General features: G+C 34.2%; 1 protein-coding gene across 4 annotated transcripts in view; it reads right to left on the bottom strand.

The window, feature by feature from the left end:
- Window positions 1-23,787, bottom strand: part of palm1a (paralemmin 1a) — a 68,099-nt gene that overhangs the window by 23,757 nt on the left and 20,555 nt on the right. For all 4 annotated transcript variants that reach the window (XM_073915872.1, XM_005155951.6, XM_005155953.6 and 1 more), the window contains 2 exon segments: window positions 15,115-15,160; window positions 14,358-14,438 (listed from right to left, as the gene is read on the bottom strand). Coding sequence is in view for 3 of the 4 variants with exons in the window: in XM_005155951.6 (XP_005156008.1) it covers window positions 14,358-14,438; window positions 15,115-15,160 (127 nt within the window). In the remaining variant the exon portion in view is untranslated.

Genomic DNA, 23,787 nt, shown 5'->3' with positions numbered 1-23,787 from the left:
AGACTGCGCCATTGACTAACTAAAAGGTGGTCTGAAGCAGGGCTGGACTGGGGCAAAAAAATCGGCCCTGGCATTTTGGGCCAGAGTGGCCCACTACATTCAATCAAAATGCTATCTATCTATGCACGTCCAATATTTTTATCAACTCATATTTTATAAAACACAAAAGCCATATATATGAAATAAATAATAAATAAATACAAACTTTAATCTCAACTTAATTTCTGTATACTGTCCATAAAACTATTTGTTGAGTTCTAAAAAAATACACTATTCATTCATTTATTTTTTATTTTTTATTTATTTTTTTAATTTTTATATTCATTTATTCTTCACATTAGTCCCTTATTTATCAGGGGTTGCCGCAGTGGAATGAACTGCCAACTATTCCAGCGTGTTTTATGCAGCAGATGCCTTTCCAGCCCCAACCCAATATTGGAAATCACCCATATACACACTCATACACACTCATACACTACAGCCAATTTAGCTTATTCAATACATTATTCACTCAGACTATATTTAATAATAAACATAACAAAAACTGCCTGCTAATGCATGGGTAAATCTTCAAAGGGAACAGTGTACTTTATAACCTAATTCACCTCATCCTGCTTGCTGTTTTACTATCTAAACAATGAAAACAAAATATAAGTCAAATTTGTTTTATTTTGATATTATGATTAACAGACACCAAACAGCCTCGTGTAGCTACATATGTATATGAGCGTCATCTTCACTCAGCATATTTATAACAAAACAGGGCTTAAATATAACTGCCTCCTTTCATTTTCTTTGAAAAGAACAAACTTTACCCCGTCTCTTTTGCAGAATATCAGTTTTAATAATCAATAATGGCCATTATAACAGTATACCATACAATAAATTTATATGATAAATGTAAGCAATCAGTCAATGTGCAGAATCAGTGTACGTGGTCACATAAATTAATATATTAGCTTATCTTTGCACTCAGCTAAAACAACAAGATGAATTCAATATCACGTTTAACAACTATAGTGAGATGAGATCCAGCAGATGAACTGTCTGACCTGCACTATACTCTCACCTGGGGTTTATGCTCACCCGCTGAACTACTGGCTGCAGCTCTTGGCAGAGAGTGTGCATGTGTGTGGTCACGTGATTTGCGTTTTTAGCCGTGTACTAGAATGAACGGAGAACTTCTCAGAACTGCAAAATGAAACGCCGGTGTATTTCCTGCGATTCCTCTGCGCCTCTCTTGCATTTCTTCTCTCTGACTCTCGACTATTTTGACAAATACACACAGACGACGCACGCTCATACAGTGCCCAAAATAGGAGTTTGTGATTGGGCCAACCAAATGTCAATACAGAAAAGAACCAATGGGCTGCAGAGTGTCACATGGGCTGGCCCGGTCTGTCTGTCCAGGAAAAAAAAAGCATCTTACTTTCAGAGAGTCACAGATCACAGCAGCGTCAATTAATAAGGCAGAAAAAAAGAAAAACGATAGGCTGCTAAGCCTTTTATGTCATAAGACAATGATCAGCCCGACCCAAAAAGTACGTCGGCCCACCGGGAAAGTGCCCGGTCTGCCAGATGGCCAGTCCGCCCCTGGTCTGAAGTATAGCGCAGAGTGTGTTAGTAATGTGTTTATGTGGGTCAAAATGCTTCTACATTGCTTAACACATACAGGATGTACACAAATATCTTTACATTTGAAAAAAATTAAATGATTAAAATGTTACAAAATTTGTGGTTTATACATAAATATAAAAATCACTACCTCCATGCCTTCTATCAGTTTATTCATGACAATTTGCAATTGTATACTATTATTATTATTGGCAGTATTATTTATTATATACATACAGTTGAAGTCAAAATTACCCCCCCCCCCTTGTTTTTTTTTTGTTTTTTTTTTCTTTTTCTTTTTTAAATATTTCCCAAATGATGTTTGACAGATCAAGAAAATCTTCACAGTATGTCTGATAATATTTTTTTCTTCTGGAAAATTTATTTATTAGTTTTATTTTGGCTAGAATAAAAGCAGTTTTTTATTTTTTTAAAGCCATTTTAGGGACAAAACTGTTAGCCCCTTTAAGCTATATTTTTTCCCGATAGTTTACCAGCCTAGTTAACCCAATTAACCTAGTTAAGCTTTTAAATGTCACTTTAAACTGTATAGAAGTGTCTTGAAAAATATCTAGTAAAATATTATTTACTGTCATCATGGTGAAGATAAATTAAATCAGTCAACAGATATAAGTTATTTAAACTGTTGTTTAGAAATGTGTTGAAAAAATCTTCTCTCTGTTAAACAGAAACTTTACTAGAGTGCAACACTGTTTCTTTTTTTTTACGAAAGTAAGAGTAAAAGTAAAGAAAAAGTAAAGAGGCTCAATGGAGGATGCTTGTTCTTTATTCTCGCGTTGCAGATGTTCTGTTTTCTCACCAGTGAAGCATTCAGTTTAATCCACTTACAAGTCTGCCATGTAAATAGCAAATGTGTTGGATAAGTTGGCAGTTAATTCTGTTGTGGCGACCCCAGATTAACAAAGGGACTAAGCCGTAAAGAAAATGATTGAATGAATGAACTCTGTTGGGTTTAATGCATGTTATGCTCAAAACACACCCAGAACACATTAAGAGAATAAGCACAACCCTGTCAGATCATGCTCCATAGTGCAAATTGTATTTTCATGTAAAATGCTTTTACGACATGCGCTTTAGACTTTGCGTCTAGATCATTATAATAAAGCCAAAAATGTGTATATGTAAATCCAACACAATCAACATATAAACAGTTACTAGCGCTGGTCATTTAAAAAAAAAAAAAGTCGCTAAAAATGATCGCTCCTTCATTTTGAACCTTGTATCATCTTTCATTTCTTTATTTTCTTTCATCTCAGTGTTCATTCTTGCTTGAACTGCCACCTCCCTCTCTCCAGAGACCAGCTGTGGGAGTACATACTGACCACACACACACAAACATCTCCACCAACACAATGCAATGAAAAATACAGGATAAAGCGCACAATCTCCCATGTGCTTCCAGTGACTGAGCTATTGTTTTCAAAAGTCCTAGTTTCAAAGTACCTTTTGTTAGTGTTACAGTTCACCACTCTTAATCTTGTGTCATGTGACATCTTATTATTCAAATATTTTGATTGATTGTTAATAGTACTCAATAATTACAACTACACGATCAATTATAACTTTTCCACAGCACACAAATTGAACAACATATTAACACAATGAATAGCTACAAACATACTGACACCCCATAAATAAAGAGGAAAAGACCTATCTTAACCTATCTTATCCAATACTTAATCTTTATTAGCATCCTGTACTGATCGCTCTTGGCACATCAGGCATCCTTTAATCAGTCTAAATAAACTGTTGAGCCAATTAAAACAAGGGAAGCTTTGAAGCCAAAATAAAAAAGAATGAGTTTGATAGCTATAATATAATTCACACACAAATAAGCTTTAGCATGACTTGGCCAGACGCCTAAAGCTGCAGTTTCATACCTCAAGTGTTTGGAATTGTTCTAAATTTGAGCAGAACACTGTGGTCCTTATCTTAGATTGAGGAAAGCCTGCTCATATATCAGAGAGCATGTGTTTTCGGGACTTTCAGAGGCCCCTGCATACTTTAGCGACCTGCAGCCCGCTATTCACTCGGCCATTCATCTCTCTCTCTTTCTCGCCCTCAGCATTTTGCTGACTCTAAATGGGAGCTCCATAGAAACTGCTAATGAGGAGAGTTTTTGGATCTTATCTCTGGCCAGCACAGCAAAGTCTCTTGGCTGCTGTAAAGTTGTGAAGCCTCAAAAACACATGCAGAAACAAAAAATGGCAATTTTTAACTTCCACAGTATATACATAAATAGGCTTGATAAACAAGATAGGCTTGTCAATAAAAATAAATAAATAAATGAATAAATAAAATAAATAAATACAGCTTTAAAACAGTTGAAATAAGAATCATATACATTGCTCGGAATAAATGAGTATACTCCTCACAGATCTCTCTTTTTATTTCATATTTACTATAGGATGCCTTTACAATAATATGTTTGTGTATATCCAGTACATTAGATTATTCAGTCCCATAGCCGAAACTGTAACAAATAAATCAAAAACGTAAGATAACAGTTAAAAAATTTGTACATCTAAATTAATATGTTTGGGATTTTTTTAAATAAAATGTTATAAAACTGGAAAAATCAAAAGAAACAATTTTTTATTTTTTTGCTAAAACTTTTTTGAATTTAAATGTATTATTGCTCTACAGATAAACACACTACCTGACAAATCTTTTGTCATTGATCTCAGTTGTAAGAGCAAAAAATAACTTATAATGACGTCTAGTTGATCATTTGAAAAAGTGGCTAAAGACAGATCTGTTGAACTGCATCCCAGTCATCACAAATACTGCAGAAGACCTATTGGAACCAACATAGACCCAAGATTCTTACAGTAATCAGTGAAGTTTTGGTTGAAGGAAAATTCATGGTTGAGGGTCACATTTAGAATGGGTGCATGCGAGAGTTTTGCAGAGTGGATGAAAACATCAACAGTCTGAGGTATCAAGACATTTCTGTTGGCCAATACACCACAAAACACAGGAGAGGTCAAATTCTTCAGCAGGATAGCACTACTTCTTATACTTCAGCCTCCACTTCAAAGTTCCTAAAAGCAAAGAAGGTCAAGGTACTTCTGCTCAGTCACCAGACATAAACATTATTGAGCATGTCTGGGCTAAGATGAAGGAATTAGAGTAGGCATTGATGATAAATATAAATAATCTTGATGAACTCTGGAAATCCTGCAAGAACACTTTCTTTGTCATGACTTTAATAACTTGATTATTTATTAATAAGTTACTTTGCCTTTTATATGAGCCACCTCTGATACCAAATAAACAACTAGAAGTCAAGTTATTATTTGTTGTTTGTAAAACTTGAATAGGTGATACGACTTTTGTCATGTAGTGTATGTTAGATAATCAAATGATAGATTATAGATAATATCCGTGCCATGACATCCCTACACTGCTTCAATTCCAATCAAGCACCCATATTCATTTATTTGTTTAAGATTGAGGATAAACAAGATGAGATGTCAATGCTGTAAATGAAATATTGTGTGTGGATGTGAGGCTCAAACACAAACAGCATTTTTTTTACTTGCTATCAGAGCACAAGTACAGCTTATTGTCTATGCCTTTAAACTAACACCAGCTTAATAAAGCCTTTTGCAGTAATACCCAGAAAAAAAAGTTTATTTACTTATTTTGAGCTAATTACTTAACTCATTTTATTTTAGAGTAGATTTAGTTGACTAAAACTAGACAAAAACTAACTTAGAAGACAATTGTTGTTATTGGCAGCGGTTTTGTCCTTTTTGGAGATCACTCCCATGTACACTCACCTGAACTACAACTCCCATGAGACATTGTCCCAGTCAACTCATGTTACAGCTGATAATTAGCTCATTGCACACACACACACACACACACACACACACACACACACACACACACACACACACACACACACACACACACACACACACACACACACACACACACACACTTTTTTTTTACTGTTTTTGGATTATTGATTGTTTGCTGCCTGCCCAGACACTTTTGCCTGTTTACTGGATTATGGTTTGGATTACCCCTTTTTTGCTGTCTATGCCTGTTAGACATTACCTGTGCGACCATACTTTGCTTAAATAGAGCTGCATTTGGAACTTTTTCTCATTTGTCTGCACTATTTATAACAAAAACGATATGACTAAGAATAATTGCCATTTTTATACAAATATTAAGAGTAGAATTTAGTTAATATTTGCTGTCAAAATTAGAACTTCTTGAACATGTCGCTTTTAGTTGGTCAATGAAATTGAGTGCAGAGTAAGGCACAATCCCAATTCTATTTTGTACCCCTACCCATACCCCTTCTCCTTCCCCTTTGCCCCATAAAACTGAGTGTGAAGTGGAAGGGCTTTAAAATTTACCACTAAGAAATGGGACACCACTACAACAGCACACGTCATCATATGTCATCATGATCTCATGCTTCATATGAGATCAGACAATTGTAACTGTTGTAGTTATTCAAGTTGGGTTATTTTTTAGTATTTATCTTCAGGAATTCACTGAAGAGATATATAATGTAGGAATAAGATTGTAACTATACTACACATTTACACAGTGGCCATGTTCATTTATGTAAACACACCAAAAACAACATTACAGTTTTTCAATATTTTCACTATTTAATATTTACATTTGCACAACAGTTAATGCATTGCTTAAAACAATTAGTCATTTGTGCACATCATAGTAGCAGTTTCTCAATACAACTCTCTGCTGTTTTATAACATTATCATTTGCTTACGTTATGTCAGTCAAATTAAACTAACTTGTGAATGCTAAATAGTCAGAACATATGAAACTAATAGTCCTCATTTCATTACTTACAGTTTTTCCTCGGTCGCTTATGTGCGTTTCTCACAACACTAGTGCATTTCTGCACAACATTTAATGCATTTCTCAAAACAATTAATACAAACTGCAAAACCTAGCTGATAACCTGCAAAAACGCATCACATGCTCAAAACGGAGAGTTCATTCCTCAAAAGCAAGTATTGATGTCAATCAAAGTGCCAGTATCATCAAAATGAAAAGTCCTGGCACCATTGTTCATGAACAAGATAGTCAAATGCCTTTGTCATGTTTTCATGATGACGGTTTACTCTGTACATTTTTTCAATGCAAAAAAAGTCAGATTTTGTTGACACTTCCTGAAAATGCTCAAGACAGCACTGCATACTATTTGCACAGCCATTTGAAAACTACAGTAAAGTTAGACATCACTGCATTTAGTGGGGAATCTACAACACACTGAATATGTATGTTTCACATTTTTACTGCAGTTGCTCTTTGCAATTGTAATTTATTCACAGCATTGTGCAAAAGAATACATACACCCTTATTTACAACAAACAAACTTCCTTTGGGTAGAGCTGTGCACAACTGTAAACCATATTGCAGAACATATTGGAACTGAACCTACAATACACACAATTCTATAAATCAATCATAAAATTATTCAATTTTTTAGACATTTTCAGGAAAATAAAGATTTTTTTTTTTAATAAAAATTTGCTAGACAGATTTTGACAACTAGTTCAACATTTTTGTATGTAATAACTCAATTAATGAAATGAGGTCTATTAGTTTTATATGAAATGACTATTCAGCATTCACAAGTTTAGTTAATTTTTACTGACATGACATAAGCAAATGATAAAGTTATGAATAGCAAAGAGTTGTATGAAAGCAATTGATGCATGTCCAAAAGCATCTGCAATGTGTTGGAAGGAATAAGAAACTGCTACTATGATGTGCACAAATGACTAATTATTTTGAGAAATGCATTAACTGTTGTGCAAATGTAAATATTGTTGTGAGAAATGCACCAAAGCCACTGAGAAAAACTGTAAGTCATTACATACAAAAATGTTGGACTAGTTGTCAAAATCTGTCAAGCTAGTTTTATAAAATGTTTTTACATTTTTTTTTCCTGAAAATATCTTCTAAAATGAAAAATTTCCTGAATGATTTACAGACCTGTGTATGTTGTAGGTTCAGTTCCAATATGTACTGCAATATTGTTTACAATTGTGCACAGCTCTACCCAAAGGAAGTTTCTGTTTGTTGTAAATAAGGGGGTATTTCTTCATTTGTACAATGCTGTGAATAAATAAAAATTGCAAAGAGCATATGCAGTAAAACTGTGAATCATACATATTCAATGTCTTGTACTCAGATACCTCACTAAATGCAGTGATGTCTAACTTTACTGGAGTTTTAAAATGGCTGTGCAAATAGTATATAGTGCTATCTTGAGCATTTTCAGGAAGTGTCACCAAAATACACTTTTTTGCACTGTAAAAAATGTACAGAGTAAACTGTCATCATGAAAACATGACAAAGCTATTAGACTATCTTGTTCATAAACAATGGTGTCAGGACTTTTCATCTTGATGACACTGACTCTTTTATTGACATGAATACTTGCTTTTGAGGAATGAGCTATACATTTTGAGCAAGTGACACACTTTTGCAGGTTATCAACTAGGTTTTGCAGTTTGTCCTAATTGTTTTGAGAAATGCATTAACTGTTGATCAAATGTAAATAGTGTTGGGGAAAATGCACTAAAGCGACTGAGAAAAACTAACATTATAGCAGACACTGTAAAAAGCTCATTCATAACAACTAGATTTTTCTGACAGGGTATTTGAGCGTCTTTGAGTGTCAAAATGTTGTGGGACTGCTGTACAGAAGTAATTAATGGAGATTATAGATCACAAAATTTAGAGGTTTTTATTTTAGCAGTGTGGAATGAACTAGCCATTTTGAGCATGTGACACGCTTTTGCAGGTTATCAACTAGGTTTTGCAGTTTGTACTAATTGTTTTGAGAAATGCATTAACTGTTGTGCAGAAATGCACTACTGTTGTGAGAAATGCACCAAAGCGATTGAGAAAAACTGTAAAACATGTGCTTGTTTGTTGTAAAGATTTGTAATAATAACAAAAATACTCATTTGTGCATCTCCTTATTTCCAGGTGCAGCCATCCTACCGTTGTGGCTGGTGTATTCTGGGAAATTTTTTTACCCCTTGGTTTTGAGTGTGGTCCTGAAAGATCTTCATTCGAAGGGCAATCTACCCCTTTACATTAGCCCTATGCCTTCAAGCTAAAGAGAATTGGGACACCCCTACCCCTTCGCAGGAACGCGTAAAATGAGAGGTAGGGGTAAGGGCAAGGGCTAAGGGGTAGAGTTGGGATTAGGCCTAAGTATGGTTTACACCATACCAAGTTAGTACCAAGAACCAGGCACTCTAGATTTCTCGTGGGATGTTTTTCGGGGTGATTTTTTAATTTTTTTTGCGCAGAAGACACAATTACTGCTAATATCATGCATTTATAGTAAATGCATTATGTGTTTCACATTATTCACATGGCCTGGACAAATATATTGGTGCAAGTAAACAAAGAGGCATCAAAGTGACAAAATGCTACACATTTTCAATTAAGGCTGTTAGTAATTTTGCTTTAAAAAGTATTCTCTTTATTTTGATTTGAGTTTTATTTTCAAAAAAGGAATTAGGTTTAGGTTTTCCAATAAATATAATTTTTTATTAGATTGAGTGAACAGTAGCAACAATGGTATACAGAATATGAAGATATACAAAAACAATGTATGTGTTTGCTTTTTTTTACAAAGCTGATCTGACTTTACACATACAGAAAAAAAAGCATAATATAGGCTGCATGGTATACATACAGAATATGACAGAAGTAATATAAGTGCAATGTAAAGCTTTTCTAGTAAATTAGTAGTTCCCAGTATGATTAGCATTATACAGTTTAAGTAAAATAAAATAATTTTGCAAAAGGACTAAAAAACCTTTATCCACATCTAGAATTATTCTTTCATTTATTTTCCTTCAGCTTAGTCCCTTATTTATCAGGGGTCACGACAGCGGAATGAACCGCCAAATATTCCAGCATATGTTTTACGCAGCGGATGCCCTTTCAGGTGCAGCCCAGTACTGGGAAACACCCATACAATTTAACAATCACTCACACCCACACACTATGGCCAATTTAGTTAATCCAACTCACCTATAGAGCATGTCTTTGCAAACAAACTGCTCAAACTAGTTGACTCAATATTTCAATTAAGTGTTCAGTAGCATCATTATAATTGGATTTTGGCCAAGAGCTCAGTGTTAACAGAGAGTTAATGAGTGACACATTTGTGCCACTATACTCATCAAATACATCTAGATTAAAATAAAGATGTGAAGTTCTACTAAACACAAAAGTTGGTTCACAAAAATGATCTGAGGTAGCATTTATCAGGCTTGTGTATCAGTGTCGTATGGTAGCTTGGTACTTATCCGGAGACATTGAAGGAGACCAATTATTCCCCGTGTTCGCATGGGTTTCCTCCGGGTGCTCCGTTTTCCCCCACAAGTCCAAAAACGTGGTATAGGTGAACTGGTTAGGCTAAACTGTCCATAGTGTATGTGTGTGAATAAGAGTGCATGGTTGTTTCCCAGTGATAGGTTTCAGCTGGAAAGGCATACGCTGCGTAAAAACATATACTGGATAAGTTGGCGGTTCATTCCGCTGTGGCGACCCCAGATTAATGAAGGGACTAAGCCGAAAAGAAAATGAATTAATTATTCCCCTTTTTACAAGACTTTAAATAATTATCTGATGTCGCTAGAGGGTCTGTGTGAAATTTCAACTTAAAATACCCCACAAATAATGTTTTATAACTATTTTAAATGGCCCCTTTTAGGTTTTGATCCAAATTGTGCTGTTTTGGTGACTGTTGCATTCAAATTAGACTGTGCTTCAAGCACTCTTTTTAAAAGTGGGTGGAGCTACAAAAGCATATGTGTCAGCAGGGCTTTACATTAACACCCGCCAACCCGCCAAATGCGGGTAGATTTCAGCCTCTGGTGGGTAAAGGCTGATTTATACTTCTGCGTCAAACGCACGCGTATGCTACAGCGTTGACGCATAGCCCTACGCCATGGCCATCAGCGTTGCTGACGTGAACCTCAAATCGGCGCGTAGCGCAAGCTCTGTGATTGGTCGGCTTAGTAGCGATGACGAGTCTGGGCGGGACCAGAGCTGCGCGAATGGTGCGACCCCAATGGAGCTATTGTTTACAAGTGTGGAGTCCTGTGAAGGAGCTCCGGATGTAAAGTTTTGTTTTTTGTTTACCTCATAGTTAAAGTTGATGCACGTCCGCCAGTTCCTGCCTCAAAATGAGCGAGTTTGAGCCACTTGTACATTCAGGAAGTGTTCAGGAAAAGCAAAACAGCAGCGAAGAACCTCGACACAGAGGAACATTTACACCTCACTGCCAACTAGCGTTTCGGAAGTGTTAATGCAGATCAACCGAGACAGCGCGTAGAAGTATAAATGCACAGCTACGCGCGTCGCATGTGCCGTGGAATACGCCGGTCACTTGACGCAGAAGTATAAACTAGGCTTAAGACAGCCGCTCCCACGATCCACTTTGGCAAGTTGGAAATAATTTTTACATTGTAGTTTTCTTAAAGTAGGTTTCGACAATAAGGATGGCCCAATATGCGTGCAAATGTGATCTAAGAATCGAGAAGCAGCACGACGGACAACAATAACTGTGTTCGCGCGAGCAAAAGCAGGTGAATACCTTATGAGAGGATGATTACTCACGCGCACAGGTGATGTGATGCGCGCGACTGTTAAAAAGCTACCGTTTACGTGCGCAAAAACAACCGTGCGTAGAGGAAGCGCAACTGTTGCGATCGGTTCTCTTTGAAATTGACTGGACAAAAAGCGATGCTCGTGTAAGCTGCAAACATTTGTAAGCAGCAGCAGTAGTCACTGCTCTCGTTTGAATTATTCTCACGCACGTGATCATCCTTTCACTATCATTCGTGGTATGTTTTTACCTGCTTTCTGTTGCTTACAGTTATTTTGTTAATATAGTTTAATTATAATACTTTGCAATAACATTGCTTTAATATGATATTAACTCCACATTTATGTGTAGTAACCTCTGATCTGGGACCTTTAGCCAGGACAGATTACTGTGCATATTTTAGACATGATAATAGTTATTTTTAAATGTCATTTAAAAAAAAAAAAAAAAAAAGAGTTTTGTGCATGTATACAGCTATTTATTTGCTTTTTTTTGACACATTTAAAATGTGTGGCTAAGAAATACATTTTCTTTTTGGTGTGGTCAGAGATAAATTTGGTAAATCCTTAATTTTGAGCCCTAAAAAAAGTCATGTGAAATAAAAAACAATTTTAATGCGACACAACCCATTTGCTCATGCACAGAGAGCAAGCTCACACACAACACACACAAACAGTGAAATAAATGAGCAGGCATGTGGACAACACATCTAAATCAAGTCGTTTTAGCATGTCAAAGTCACGTTTATTAATACAAAATATTTTTTTTCCAACCAACAAAATTGTTGCTAGTGAAAATGGCAAGTGGCTAGTAATGTTGGAAATCTACTAGCCATAGAGGCTGGTGATCAAAAAAGCTTATGTCAAGCCCTGTGTGTCAGCATAGTGGCAGATTTCAAACAGGACTAATGTTATCTCTATGAAAAACTGAAAATGTCAAATGAAGTGGTTCAGAAGAAGGTATGGAGACTATGGTGCTCTTTTGTGCATCCTCAAACTCAATTCTTAGTTGCTGACATTATCTTCAGCAGGTATGCTTCGAAAATCCTAATGGCAGATGTCTGCTTGTTACTAATGGTCAGGGCTTTCTCTCGCTGATGACATGTACAAAGGAAGAATATCAAATTTAAACAATAAGTGTCTGCAGACTGTTTTTATGAGGTGTGATTATTAAAAAATAGAATTAATGCATGTGTACCATTAGCGGCTGATTATTTTCACACACAGTTATCTCACAACTGTGTTTAAACCCCTTATATCATGAACAGTAAACAGACCACCAACAGTCCACGATTTTGTACACCTGACCCGAGGGCCACAGAGACAATACACCATTTTTAGCAAAGTGAAACATTTCCCTCTTTACACAAACAGGATGTCTCATCATCCCCCATGGAAGATTCTTCTTCCTGTGTCTGACAGGGTGTTTTTGGCCCAGACTGCACCGAATTACAGTGGTCTGGTCAATGGTCAACACTGATGTTTCAAGGCCCACTGTCAAAGATGCTATCATCAGACATGCTTAAAATGCAATACTCAATTATAACAGGGAACCATATTCCAACTGTCTTTGCTTAAAGGGACATTTTACCTGAAATTGCTTAAAGACCATTAGAATAATTAATAAACATTGAAAAACAAATACTTTGAATGTACATTTGTCATGCAATTCATAATAAATTTAGAATTATGAACAATTGAATATGTAATATAAGTGTATAATTATAATTATAATAAAAGATTTAATTATTATATACTAAGTCATAAGATAAATATATGGCAAAAATTAAAATTATGAGTCATACAGCAACAATTTATATATAAATTTATATATTAATTTATAGATAAAATATAAATGATGACATATGAGACTGTGCTCCCAGCACTCTTTTTTAAAAGTGGGTGGAGCTACAAATGCCTATATGTCAGAATAGTGGCAGATTTAAAACAGGACTAATTTTATCTCTGTGAAAACCTGAATATGCCAAATGAAGTGGCTCAGAAAAATGTCGTCTTTGGAGACTACGGTGTTCATCTGTGCATCCTAAAACTATAATCTCTGACACTATCTTCAGCAGGTTTGGCTCGAAAACTCTAATGGTGGATGTGTGCTTGTTATTAATGGCCAGGGCTTTCTCTGAAGACATGTACAAAGGAAGAATATCAGTCAAAGTGTTTTTGCACTTTTCTCACATAATTCATTGCTAATTTAGAATTATGACCAAATTAATATGTAACATAAATGCATAATTATAGTTATGATAAGTCATAAGATAAATGTAGGACATAAGTTGTAAATATGACAGTCATACAACACCTAATAGATAAAATATTAATTATGACATATGAAGAAAAAAACTATATAAATTTGCTATTTAATAGTTAGTGTGTAATTATTAAAGCATATTTATGACATTAACTCACAAATACTTAATAAAATTTGATGAAATACTATGTCATATTATAATAAACTAAGGTTATTTTTTAAATAAACAAAGAGTCAGATTTTACAGCCATTTTATAACCTTGATTTGGGTTTTACTTATGTACCATAAAAATGTATAGACTTAAGATTTCAAGTGTAGTGAGCTCCAACTTATAATTAATCCTTTAAATAAAAAAAAAATAGGTAACTTTCACAAATGTAGTCTTGACTGTAAAATTATAATATGTGCAACCTTTTAAGTGCAAGGTCTTTTTTTTTCAGTAAAAGGCTACTTATAGTTATATATATATATATATATATATATATATATATATATATATATATATATATATATATATATATATATATATATATATATATATATATATATATATATATATATATATATATATATATATATATATATATATAACTAAGTTTGGTGAACTGAACAATTTAAGTATAGTCTACAAAACCGAAAAGTTAAATCAACTTAAATATGCAAGTTTTGGGAAACTCTATTACTCAATTAAATTGAGGCAAGGAGTTTACTCAATTAATTTAGTTTAGTTAACTTATTAGGGTTTTCAGTGTAAAGTATCTTAGCAGGTGATAACATAAACTGCATTGATCGGGCCTTTTCTTGTCATTGTCTTACCTTAAGGTGCTGAAGCTGCCGTCGGTCATCCTCTAGTTGTCTTTTCTTATTCTCAATTTCTGTCTGCCTTTTCCTCTTTTCCTGTTAATAAAAATCATATGATATTAACATTAATATTGAGATAATACCTACTCAAACCACTGATGTAACTTAAACAAAACACAAGTGAGCACAAACAACCACACAATAGCATACCATGCTGTGATATTTTTGCTAGTGTTTTTTAATTATTTGATAAGTGACAGCATTGTTTCCTTTTTGGAGATCACTTTCATGTACACTCACCTGAACTACTACTCCCATGGGACATATTATTGCATATACACACACAGATGCAAGAGGTGATGCAATTATAACTTGATGTTATAACAGCTTTCATAACATTATTTATCAATAGGTGGGTTTTTGACTCTCAGAAACAATGAAAATTTAAAACTTAAAACAGAAAATACATTAGGACCATTACTGTTTACATCTCTCAAAATGGTCTATATGCATGGTTGTCATGTTACAAATAAATTGTAATTTTGAAATAATGACACTTAATCACACTTTTGCAGTTGTTTTTTCAGACGATAATATGTCTCCAGCCAAGGATACTAGACAACACAAGCCATTTTAGACACAGCTCAAAATCAGCTGTTTCCAAACTGCATATGTAAAAATCTCTGACCCAGTTTCACATTTGTGAAATGGGTTCAGTAGGTGGGTTTATTGAGACCGCCAGGGGAGCATTTGGTGTGAGAATCTGACTTACTGCAATAGCCTGGAGCCGCTCCTGCTGTGAGACTGACTCTGACATCCTGAAAGAGACAGAATATATATTAGGCTACCAGGTAGTACAATATCCACAAACAGAAGGAAGATTTGCTTCCTGTTCTGGCATCTGGCTTTTCTTTGCTATTTTGGTGAAGTCTGTGTGTAAAATGACATAGTTGCTGTCTTTGCACCAGTAAATGCAGGCCCGTAGCTAAAAGGTGAGCTTCTTTTTTTCTCAAAAAGTGGACCTTTAGCAGTTATTTGCCTCATTTTCTATTAAATTATGAAAACCAAATACTGCTTTTTAGTGACATTTTAAGCAATATTGTTTGCTGGATACTGGATAGTGTTATTAATTCCACACTTTTTGATGCAACAAAAAAGTCCTTATTTTTTGTCAAAGTGCTTACCATACTATTTTATATTCACAAAAATGTATATTTATTTACAATGTTTATTATGTTGTTACAGTTTTATAAATAATGTAATGAGATAAAAATTTTAAGTTAACATTTTTAACAAAGAAATACAAAAAAATACTTGTTAATTTATTATTATCCACCATTAAAAACAAAATATAGAAATCTGTTAAAACTGTAGCCTATAGGCAAATAAACTGACCAGCCCAATTCCTCAGTCAGAATTTGTCCATTTAAATTATAACATATAATTAAATTTGTTTTAAAGCCTTCTTCTATTTGTTATTTTTACAGTTTATGATGGCATACTAATGCGACAAATGAGCTCAAAAAGGGGCCAAATTCTGGAAATTGTGAGTAGGGGATGAGTCTTTCAAACCACCCGAACCCCCTCTGGCTAGGGGCCTGCATAGCCACACAACACACCACTAATTTTCATAGAACTCTCACTTTAAAGCATTAATTAACAGTCAAGATGGAAATTTACAAAAAATGGAAAAGACCTTTGAAATCTGCAGAATAATGACTGCCAAGATTCAGGATAAAATGGAGCTTTCTCGTAATGCAAGAGGGGAGCATTTTGAAAAATGAGCTTTGTAAGATTATATTTATGCTGATTTTGATTGAGCAAGAGAAGAAAAATTCAGCTTTGGAAAGAAACTCCAAAAATTCCTTGTACTATTTGTGCAACTGATTCCAAGAACAGCATGAAATGGCTGAAGAACTGTGTTGACGCTCACCACATCCTCTGAAGGTCATGCGGGAGAAATGTCTGTAGACAAATGCCAGCATGAAGTTCTCCCTAATGACAAATGAAATCTAGTTTCCCATCAGGAACATCCTAGTTCAACTCACTACCTAATTTCTTGACAACACACCCACATTTCCTTGTTCACTTGCGAAGGGCCTGGCTCATTCAGAGATGGACCCCTGCTGTCGGCCCCATCTTCTGAAGGACACAGCTGTAGCAGCTCCCCCTATACAAAAGCTGAGGTGAGATTCCAATAGGGAAAAGAAAAATGTAAAGACTGTACTCTGACTCGCCTAACTCACTTTCCCCTCCCCCTTCCGGAGTAAACACAACACCTGTACAAACAGTCTGTCAGAGGAACTGAATGGTGACACAGCAGCTGAAAGCATGAATAATGTTGATGCTGAACCTTCTTTACGGAAGGAAATAATGTTTCAAGCTGATTTTACAAAGGTGAAATCATAAACCCATAGAAATTGCCATATGCTTTCTTTTATATAAACTATTGAATCTGTATAGTAAATTTATATCTACATCTCTGAAATCCATCATTAAATGATAGGTTTGAAAATACTACTTTTTTCATAATAAAATAGGTGACAAAATTCCACTGACTTATGTTGAAAGCTCATATTCAGGGCCTAAAACCAACTTACTGCCACACCTGCCAATGGCTCGTGACTAGCTATAAAACATTTCCGCAAATCCAGATATTTATATAGTTTTAAAGTGACCTGACCATATTTACCGTGTTTTTCCCATTTGGAAATGGAACCGAATGGAACAGACCATCATCATAGTCGCAATATCAAATTCATGCTACTCTGTCTTAGATCCATTCTCACCAAGATCATCCGTCTCTAAAATGCAGAGAACCATTCGTTTGCACCATCTCAGTGTTTTTGCATTGGCAGAATGACTCCAGGGGTGTGTTGCCACAATCTTGGGTTTTGCAGAATAAACAAGCTAATAATAATAAAAAAAATTATAAACAAAAGATTGTTAAAAAAAAAGCAGTCATGTTTCAGGTTAGAGTTATTAGAAACGTAAAAGATGGGCAATCACTGCTCTGGACTCAATCAGCTCATATTTATCCCATTATTTGATTCACTGTTGTCAGTGATGCCAGAACAGCCAATCTTCAAAAAATATAATTTGATTTGCCTATGTTAGAAACAGCAAATCACTTAAAAAAATGGATGTCATTCTTTATACATTGTATTGTATTAATTCATCATTTTGTTACCCACCAACTAGCAATTGTCAGTATTTATAATGATATCTCATAGTAATTCGTAACTTTTTGATTTAGTGACTAATTACTATGAATTTGTGCGATTTCATTCATACAGTTTAGTATGAATTGAACATACAGATTAGTGACAAAATCATAAAATAGTTATATTTCCAGGAAAATACCAGGAAATACTCGAAATAGTTGTTTATAAGTCTTTTACCTTTTGTCAGTTTAGTTCAGTCGTACAAAATTGTATGATTTTAAAAAGGAGGTGTGGCACCCAACCCCACCCCTAAATCCAACCATCATTAAGTGATATTGTACTAAATTGTATAAATTAGGTCATACGAATTATAACAATTAGCCACTAAATCAAAAAGTAACGAATTACCGTGAGATTGTGTTGGTATTTCATATAGCTACTCGCAAACATGATTTTGATTACATTTTGCCACTTTGGGGAGTTTTCATTTTCGGCATTGTTTAGGAAGTCAGTAGAGCAGAATATCAGATACAGTTAGGCTGTATTAAGCACAGGGCTGCATGATTAATAAAAAAACAAAAATGAAATTATGACATGGTTTAGTGTGATTATTAAATTGCAAAGGAGGTTTTAATAAATAAGCATATGCACTGTTTTGTTGTCACAAGAATCACATGCTCAGTGTCTCAGTTCTCAGTAAACCTGCACACAAACTTCACCATCATTATGATCATCATCATATTATTATTTATTAATTTATTTTATTTTTGGCTAAGTCCCTTTAATAATTAGGGGTCACCACAGTGGAATCAACCGCCAACTTACCCAGTATATATTTTATGCAGCAGATTCCCTTCCAGTAACAACACTGGGAAACACCCATACACTTTTGTATTCACACACATACACTACGACCAATTTAATTTATTCAATTCACCTACTGTATAACACATGTTTTTGGACTGTGGGGCAAACCGGAGCACTCAGAGGAAACCCACGCAAACACAGGGAGAGCTTGCAAACTCCAAACAGGAATGCCAACTGAGCTTCAACTAGAGATTTCTTGCTGTGAGGTGATAGTGCTACCCACTGTGCCACCGTGCTGCCCGATTATATTAATATTATTATGTGCAAACCATTATGTGTAACCATAAATGATTGTGCTCTTTTTATTGAGACTTTTATTGCAGTAACCACCCTGAACCTGAACTAACAGCCAACACTCTTTCAACAGCCCAAAAAATACAAAAACCACCATTCTAACAACCATTTGAATCAGCTTATCAATCACCAAAATAACCAACAGCACCCTTAATATCCAAGAGAAACCAAGAGAAACCCCTTACCATACATGTCATATTTCCAATGTTAACAAAAAAAACAACATTATATTTAATGAAGTTGCACAGTAAAAAAAAATAGTTGAATCAAATTATCTTTTCTAGTCATTTCAACTTACATTAATTAAACTGACTGAAAATTATTAAGTTAAACGTTGTATAACTTAAAAATTTTGTTTGTCATTACAATTTTTACAGTGTGTGATACCAAATAATTGTCCAGTTTCTGACTGATTTGAGAGGATTGTATTAGAGTGATAGACGGCTCCTGTCAATGTCAACTCTATTCCTGTTTTCAACATTTCAGCCAATTTTAATTTAATTACTTTGACCATTATTGTGTAAAATGTGTTTTTTTTTCTTTCAGCAATATTTTTCATCAAGCATACAATGTAATCATATAATGTGACTTTTGCAGGTTTCTACAAGTCATATGTAAGAGACTTTTTAAGACATTTTAAAGACAATTGTGAATTAAATTTTAGACTTTTTATAAGGCAAAATGCTAAGGTTGGAAAAGATTTTTAACTGCCTTTGAAAAATACAGCTTTTTAACAAAAACCTTAACCAAAAAAAAAAAAACTTTAACCAAAAAATTGACAAGTTTTAGAAACTAAAATTAGTTTTAGTCCTAACCAGGTAGCTATAAATACACTGAGTACTGTTAAACAAATGTTATTGTGAGGAAGATAAATACACCATATTGGTACATCGAGTTATTGTTTATTTAATGGGCTAAATGCACAGCTAGTGTTTTTCAGCCAATGATAAACTTCCGGTGAAAGCTTAATGGGACTATTTTTAATTTTACGAGTTTCCTTTTGCAGCATCAATGTTGTAATGTAATTACAATACATTCAGTTGAATAGATTTAAGCATACATTACGTTTTTCAAGTGTAAAATGAGAAAAAAGACCACGTAACCACTAGTGCTGTCAGCATCAACAGGCGTGCACAAAAATTCTATTATTATATAAAATATTGGTGTAAAATAAACTGTCAAATTTGTTTTGGAATTTAATGCAGTGCTTCTTGTCTGGTCTTTGACCCATTTTAAATCGTTTATCTATCATGCAGTGAAGATCTCAGATTTTTAAAGAAATCAGACCTTAAACGTGGCAATTTTATAATGGAAAGACAGTTCACTGGAAAAGCTGAGGCTGGCTGGCTGAATTTAAAAGTCTGTGTGCATATACCCCATTGTGCTTGTGACTGGATGAATGTTAGCGCAGTTTAATAGCTGTTCATAGAAATTAAAAAAATAAAACTGGTTTAAAACTATTTAAGATCTACAACACAATATTTCAGTGAATTTAAGACTTTTTAGGACCCCACAGACACCCTGCTTGCAGGACAAGTAGTATTCCAAAAACAATGCAACTCAGAGTAGTATGCTATTCAAATTCAATTAGGTTTTCTTGAATATTTCCAATGCCTGAAATCAGTCAGACAAACAGTTGTACCCACCCGGCAAGGGCTATTCACACCAACAGAAATGTTTAGTAATAGAAGTAGATGTAGATGTGAAATTCACATTTTAAGATTCTTCCCCTGATACTTTAGCAAAACAATATATTCAATATAAACAATATAGCACTAGAAAAATTCTGCTAAAAAAGCAGAAAAAAGCAGCTAAATCATATAGTAGGGGCTTAGTAAGCAGGAGAGGTTGCAATACTTTGACAAAATTAATTGAATTTATTAAAATTTTTCCAGGTTTATTTGACATGATTGATGCACAATAATAATACAGAAATGTAGAATAAGCCAGAATAAGCCAAAATATTTGTTTACATATGCTGTGCATGAACTTATGGTAAAAAAAAATCTGTCTAAAAATAAAAAAAAACAATTATTCAATGCATAATAAATATGTTTCAAAATGCACATGAAATTTACTACATTCATAAAAAGATTTACTATCCAACAAGAAATTATACTGAACCTATAACTATAAAAGCATCTAAACAATATGACACTAATTAGACCTGCCATGATGTCTATTATTTGTTGTACGATATATTGCACAAAAATATACTGCAATGGGTGATATATTGTCATTTTAAGACCATTTTATGCCACTCATTTTATAATGGCAGAATGACAATATAATAGCATCATCAGTGCACTTTTCCAAAGAAAAAAGAACTTTTTATTCTTAAGAATATTAATTATAGTAATTTTAACAATTTAATAATTAGACATTGAAATCATAATGTAAATAAACAAACAAACAAACAAATAAATAAATATATAAATAAATAAATTGAACTATGTTCTTTAACATGTAAAACAGGATTATTATTGTTCATTATATCATTATATATACAATAATATTGTTCATTGTTATCATTAATAATTATAATTACTGTAATTGAGTAGTTTTTCCTCAGGAATTGTACTTTACTAAGTAGTTTAAAATCGTGTACTTTTACTTTCCCTTGAGTACTTTTTTTAGTGCTGTTTCACTTTCCCATGATTAATATTTTTAGTGCTGTATCACTACTTTTACTACATTACTTTCCTTCCTCCTGCAGTCACTACTTCCTGTCCTATCAAATCGCACACAGAAGGTAAATCACCTCATAATGAACTACCTCAAGACATGGTCGATTTATAATTGCTGCAAACTGTTTGAAAGCATTAAAAGTGTCCAAAATGATGTCCAAAATCGTTACACGCATTGACCCAGAGACAATTGTTAAGATGTCACTGATGAAAAGATGACTTTGAGAATGACAATGTTGACTGTATGATGACTGAAATGGCCTTTAACACCCAGCAGTCACAAGACATTAACATGATGTCAGATTGAAGTTCACCAACGTCATGGGGACATTGCATTTTGTTTGGAAAAAAAAATCAAATTGACATCAGAACTCAGGCCAACGTCAATGTCCAACTTAAAACCTAACAAATATCAACATCTAATGACATTACAGCTTAATGTTGTGTGGACGTTACCACTACGATGTATATCAGACGTTGAACTTTGGTTGCCATATCTGACAAATAAACATCAGTATTTGACGTCAGTTACATTGGTTTAAGATGTTGGCTCGACGTTGAATTTTAGTCACTTTCCAACAACCTAAAATTGACCAAATATCAACATCATTTGACGTCATTATTGAACATCAAAATAACATTGTTAGACGCTGGCTAGAAGTTGAATTTTGGTCACCTGACATCACAACCTAAATCTAACCTATTAACGTCTTTTGACGTTGTGTGCCTGCTGGGCAATAACTAGATGCGCTACAGAATGTTACGTTTACACATATCCACAAATTACATGTAAATGCATCAGCTTTTAACAGCGTAATATTCACTACTCTTGAGTACTTTTGAAAGGCTACTTTTTACTCATACTTTGAACAGTATTTACTAGATACTTTTACTCTACTTGCACTACATTTTTTGGCAAGTAATGGTACTTTTACTTGATTATGATTTTTCAGTACTCTTTCCACCACTGCTGATGTCCATGTAAACATAGTCAGTGTTTATGCCTCCATTATGAATCCTTGTTGATGATGTACCATAAAAACTCTGTATTGCTTTACCCATTTTTCTTCACAGTGCAATATTATTAATAAAATAATTTGAATATCAACATGCTTATAGCACTGGTGGCATCAAAATTTTTTATTTTACTTCAAAAAATGGCATTTGAAGCTTTCAAACTTTAAAAAAGTATTTTCTTTGTTTTTGTCTTGTTTTTAGTCAAAATATCTACAAATTCTTAAACCAAAAAGCATTTTCTAGACCAGTAAAACTTGTTGTCTTGTTTTCAGAAATAATGTCAAAATGAAGTGAGTTTTTCCTTAAAGGGTACCTAACTTTTGTAAGCTGTTTGAACAGAACTCTGTAGATAAAGTGTGTCCACAGTCATATTGGAGTGAAAGAAACACAATAAGTCTCCTTTTTAAGCCTCCTGACATTATAACAGGATTCAAATCCCTCCCATTTGGAGGCCCACCACAACATGACGTAAGAGTGCTGTTTCCCCACCCACTGAATTGATTGACAGCCACATGTTAGCATGTCTCAGTAGTAACGCATATAATCCACAAGACGTGTGCAAAGCAACTGGTATTAAAAGATCTGTTGAGCTCGCTGTGATCATCAATCATCATCAAATGTGATCAAGAATGAGTTTTACAAGTTTAAAACCTTTTTAAAACATATTTGTAATAAGGACAGTAAAATCGCGACGTAATTCATCATCACAGCCGCATAGTATCAGTACAATTATAAAAACGACAATTCAATCCTGGTTTGTGAACCTAAATCTGATTTATTTTGTACATTAGCATAACTTATGTCCAAACAGCAGTGGATATTAGTGTTTATCCTGTCACATTTGTCATGCAAAAACAGTGCAAAGCTAAACCTGTATCTTGCATTGTAAAATGAGCTAACTTTATAACGAGGTTGTGACTCATCATTACAGAAAGGCTTGAATTAACTTCACAACAAATATATCAAATAACAGTGGGGAAAGTTCTTACTGTAGTAAGCGAGATTTGCTTCATTGTCTGTCACTGTGCTGTTTATCTGCGTAAAGGCTATCTTTCTGACACGCACAAGAGAGCAGTGGGCAGGGAGAACCAGTTCATTCGAATTAAAGGCACAGGCAACAAAAACAGCTACAATGTCCTAACAGTTCGAATTTCACAGATTTAAAAAGGTATAATAAATAATCGGATGAGTATATTGAGCTGAAACTTCACAGACACACTCTGGAGGCACAATAGATTTATATTAAATCTTAAAAAAGAGGTAAAATAGGAGCCCTTTAAAATAAGCTAAATAATCTGCCAATGGGGTAAGCAATATAGTCTTATTTCTAAGCAACAAAACTGATTATTTTGCTTGTGTAACTCTTTTTCTGAAACAAGAAAACAAGACTTTTTTTTTTTTTACCTGTCAAGAAAA

The sequence above is a fragment of the Danio rerio genome, chromosome 11, assembly GCF_049306965.1.
Source record: "Danio rerio strain Tuebingen ecotype United States chromosome 11, GRCz12tu, whole genome shotgun sequence".
In the NCBI taxonomy this organism is placed as follows: domain Eukaryota; kingdom Metazoa; phylum Chordata; class Actinopteri; order Cypriniformes; family Danionidae; genus Danio; species Danio rerio.
The sequence above is the reverse complement of the archived record's forward strand: the minus strand, read 5'-3'. Positions and strand labels throughout refer to the sequence as shown.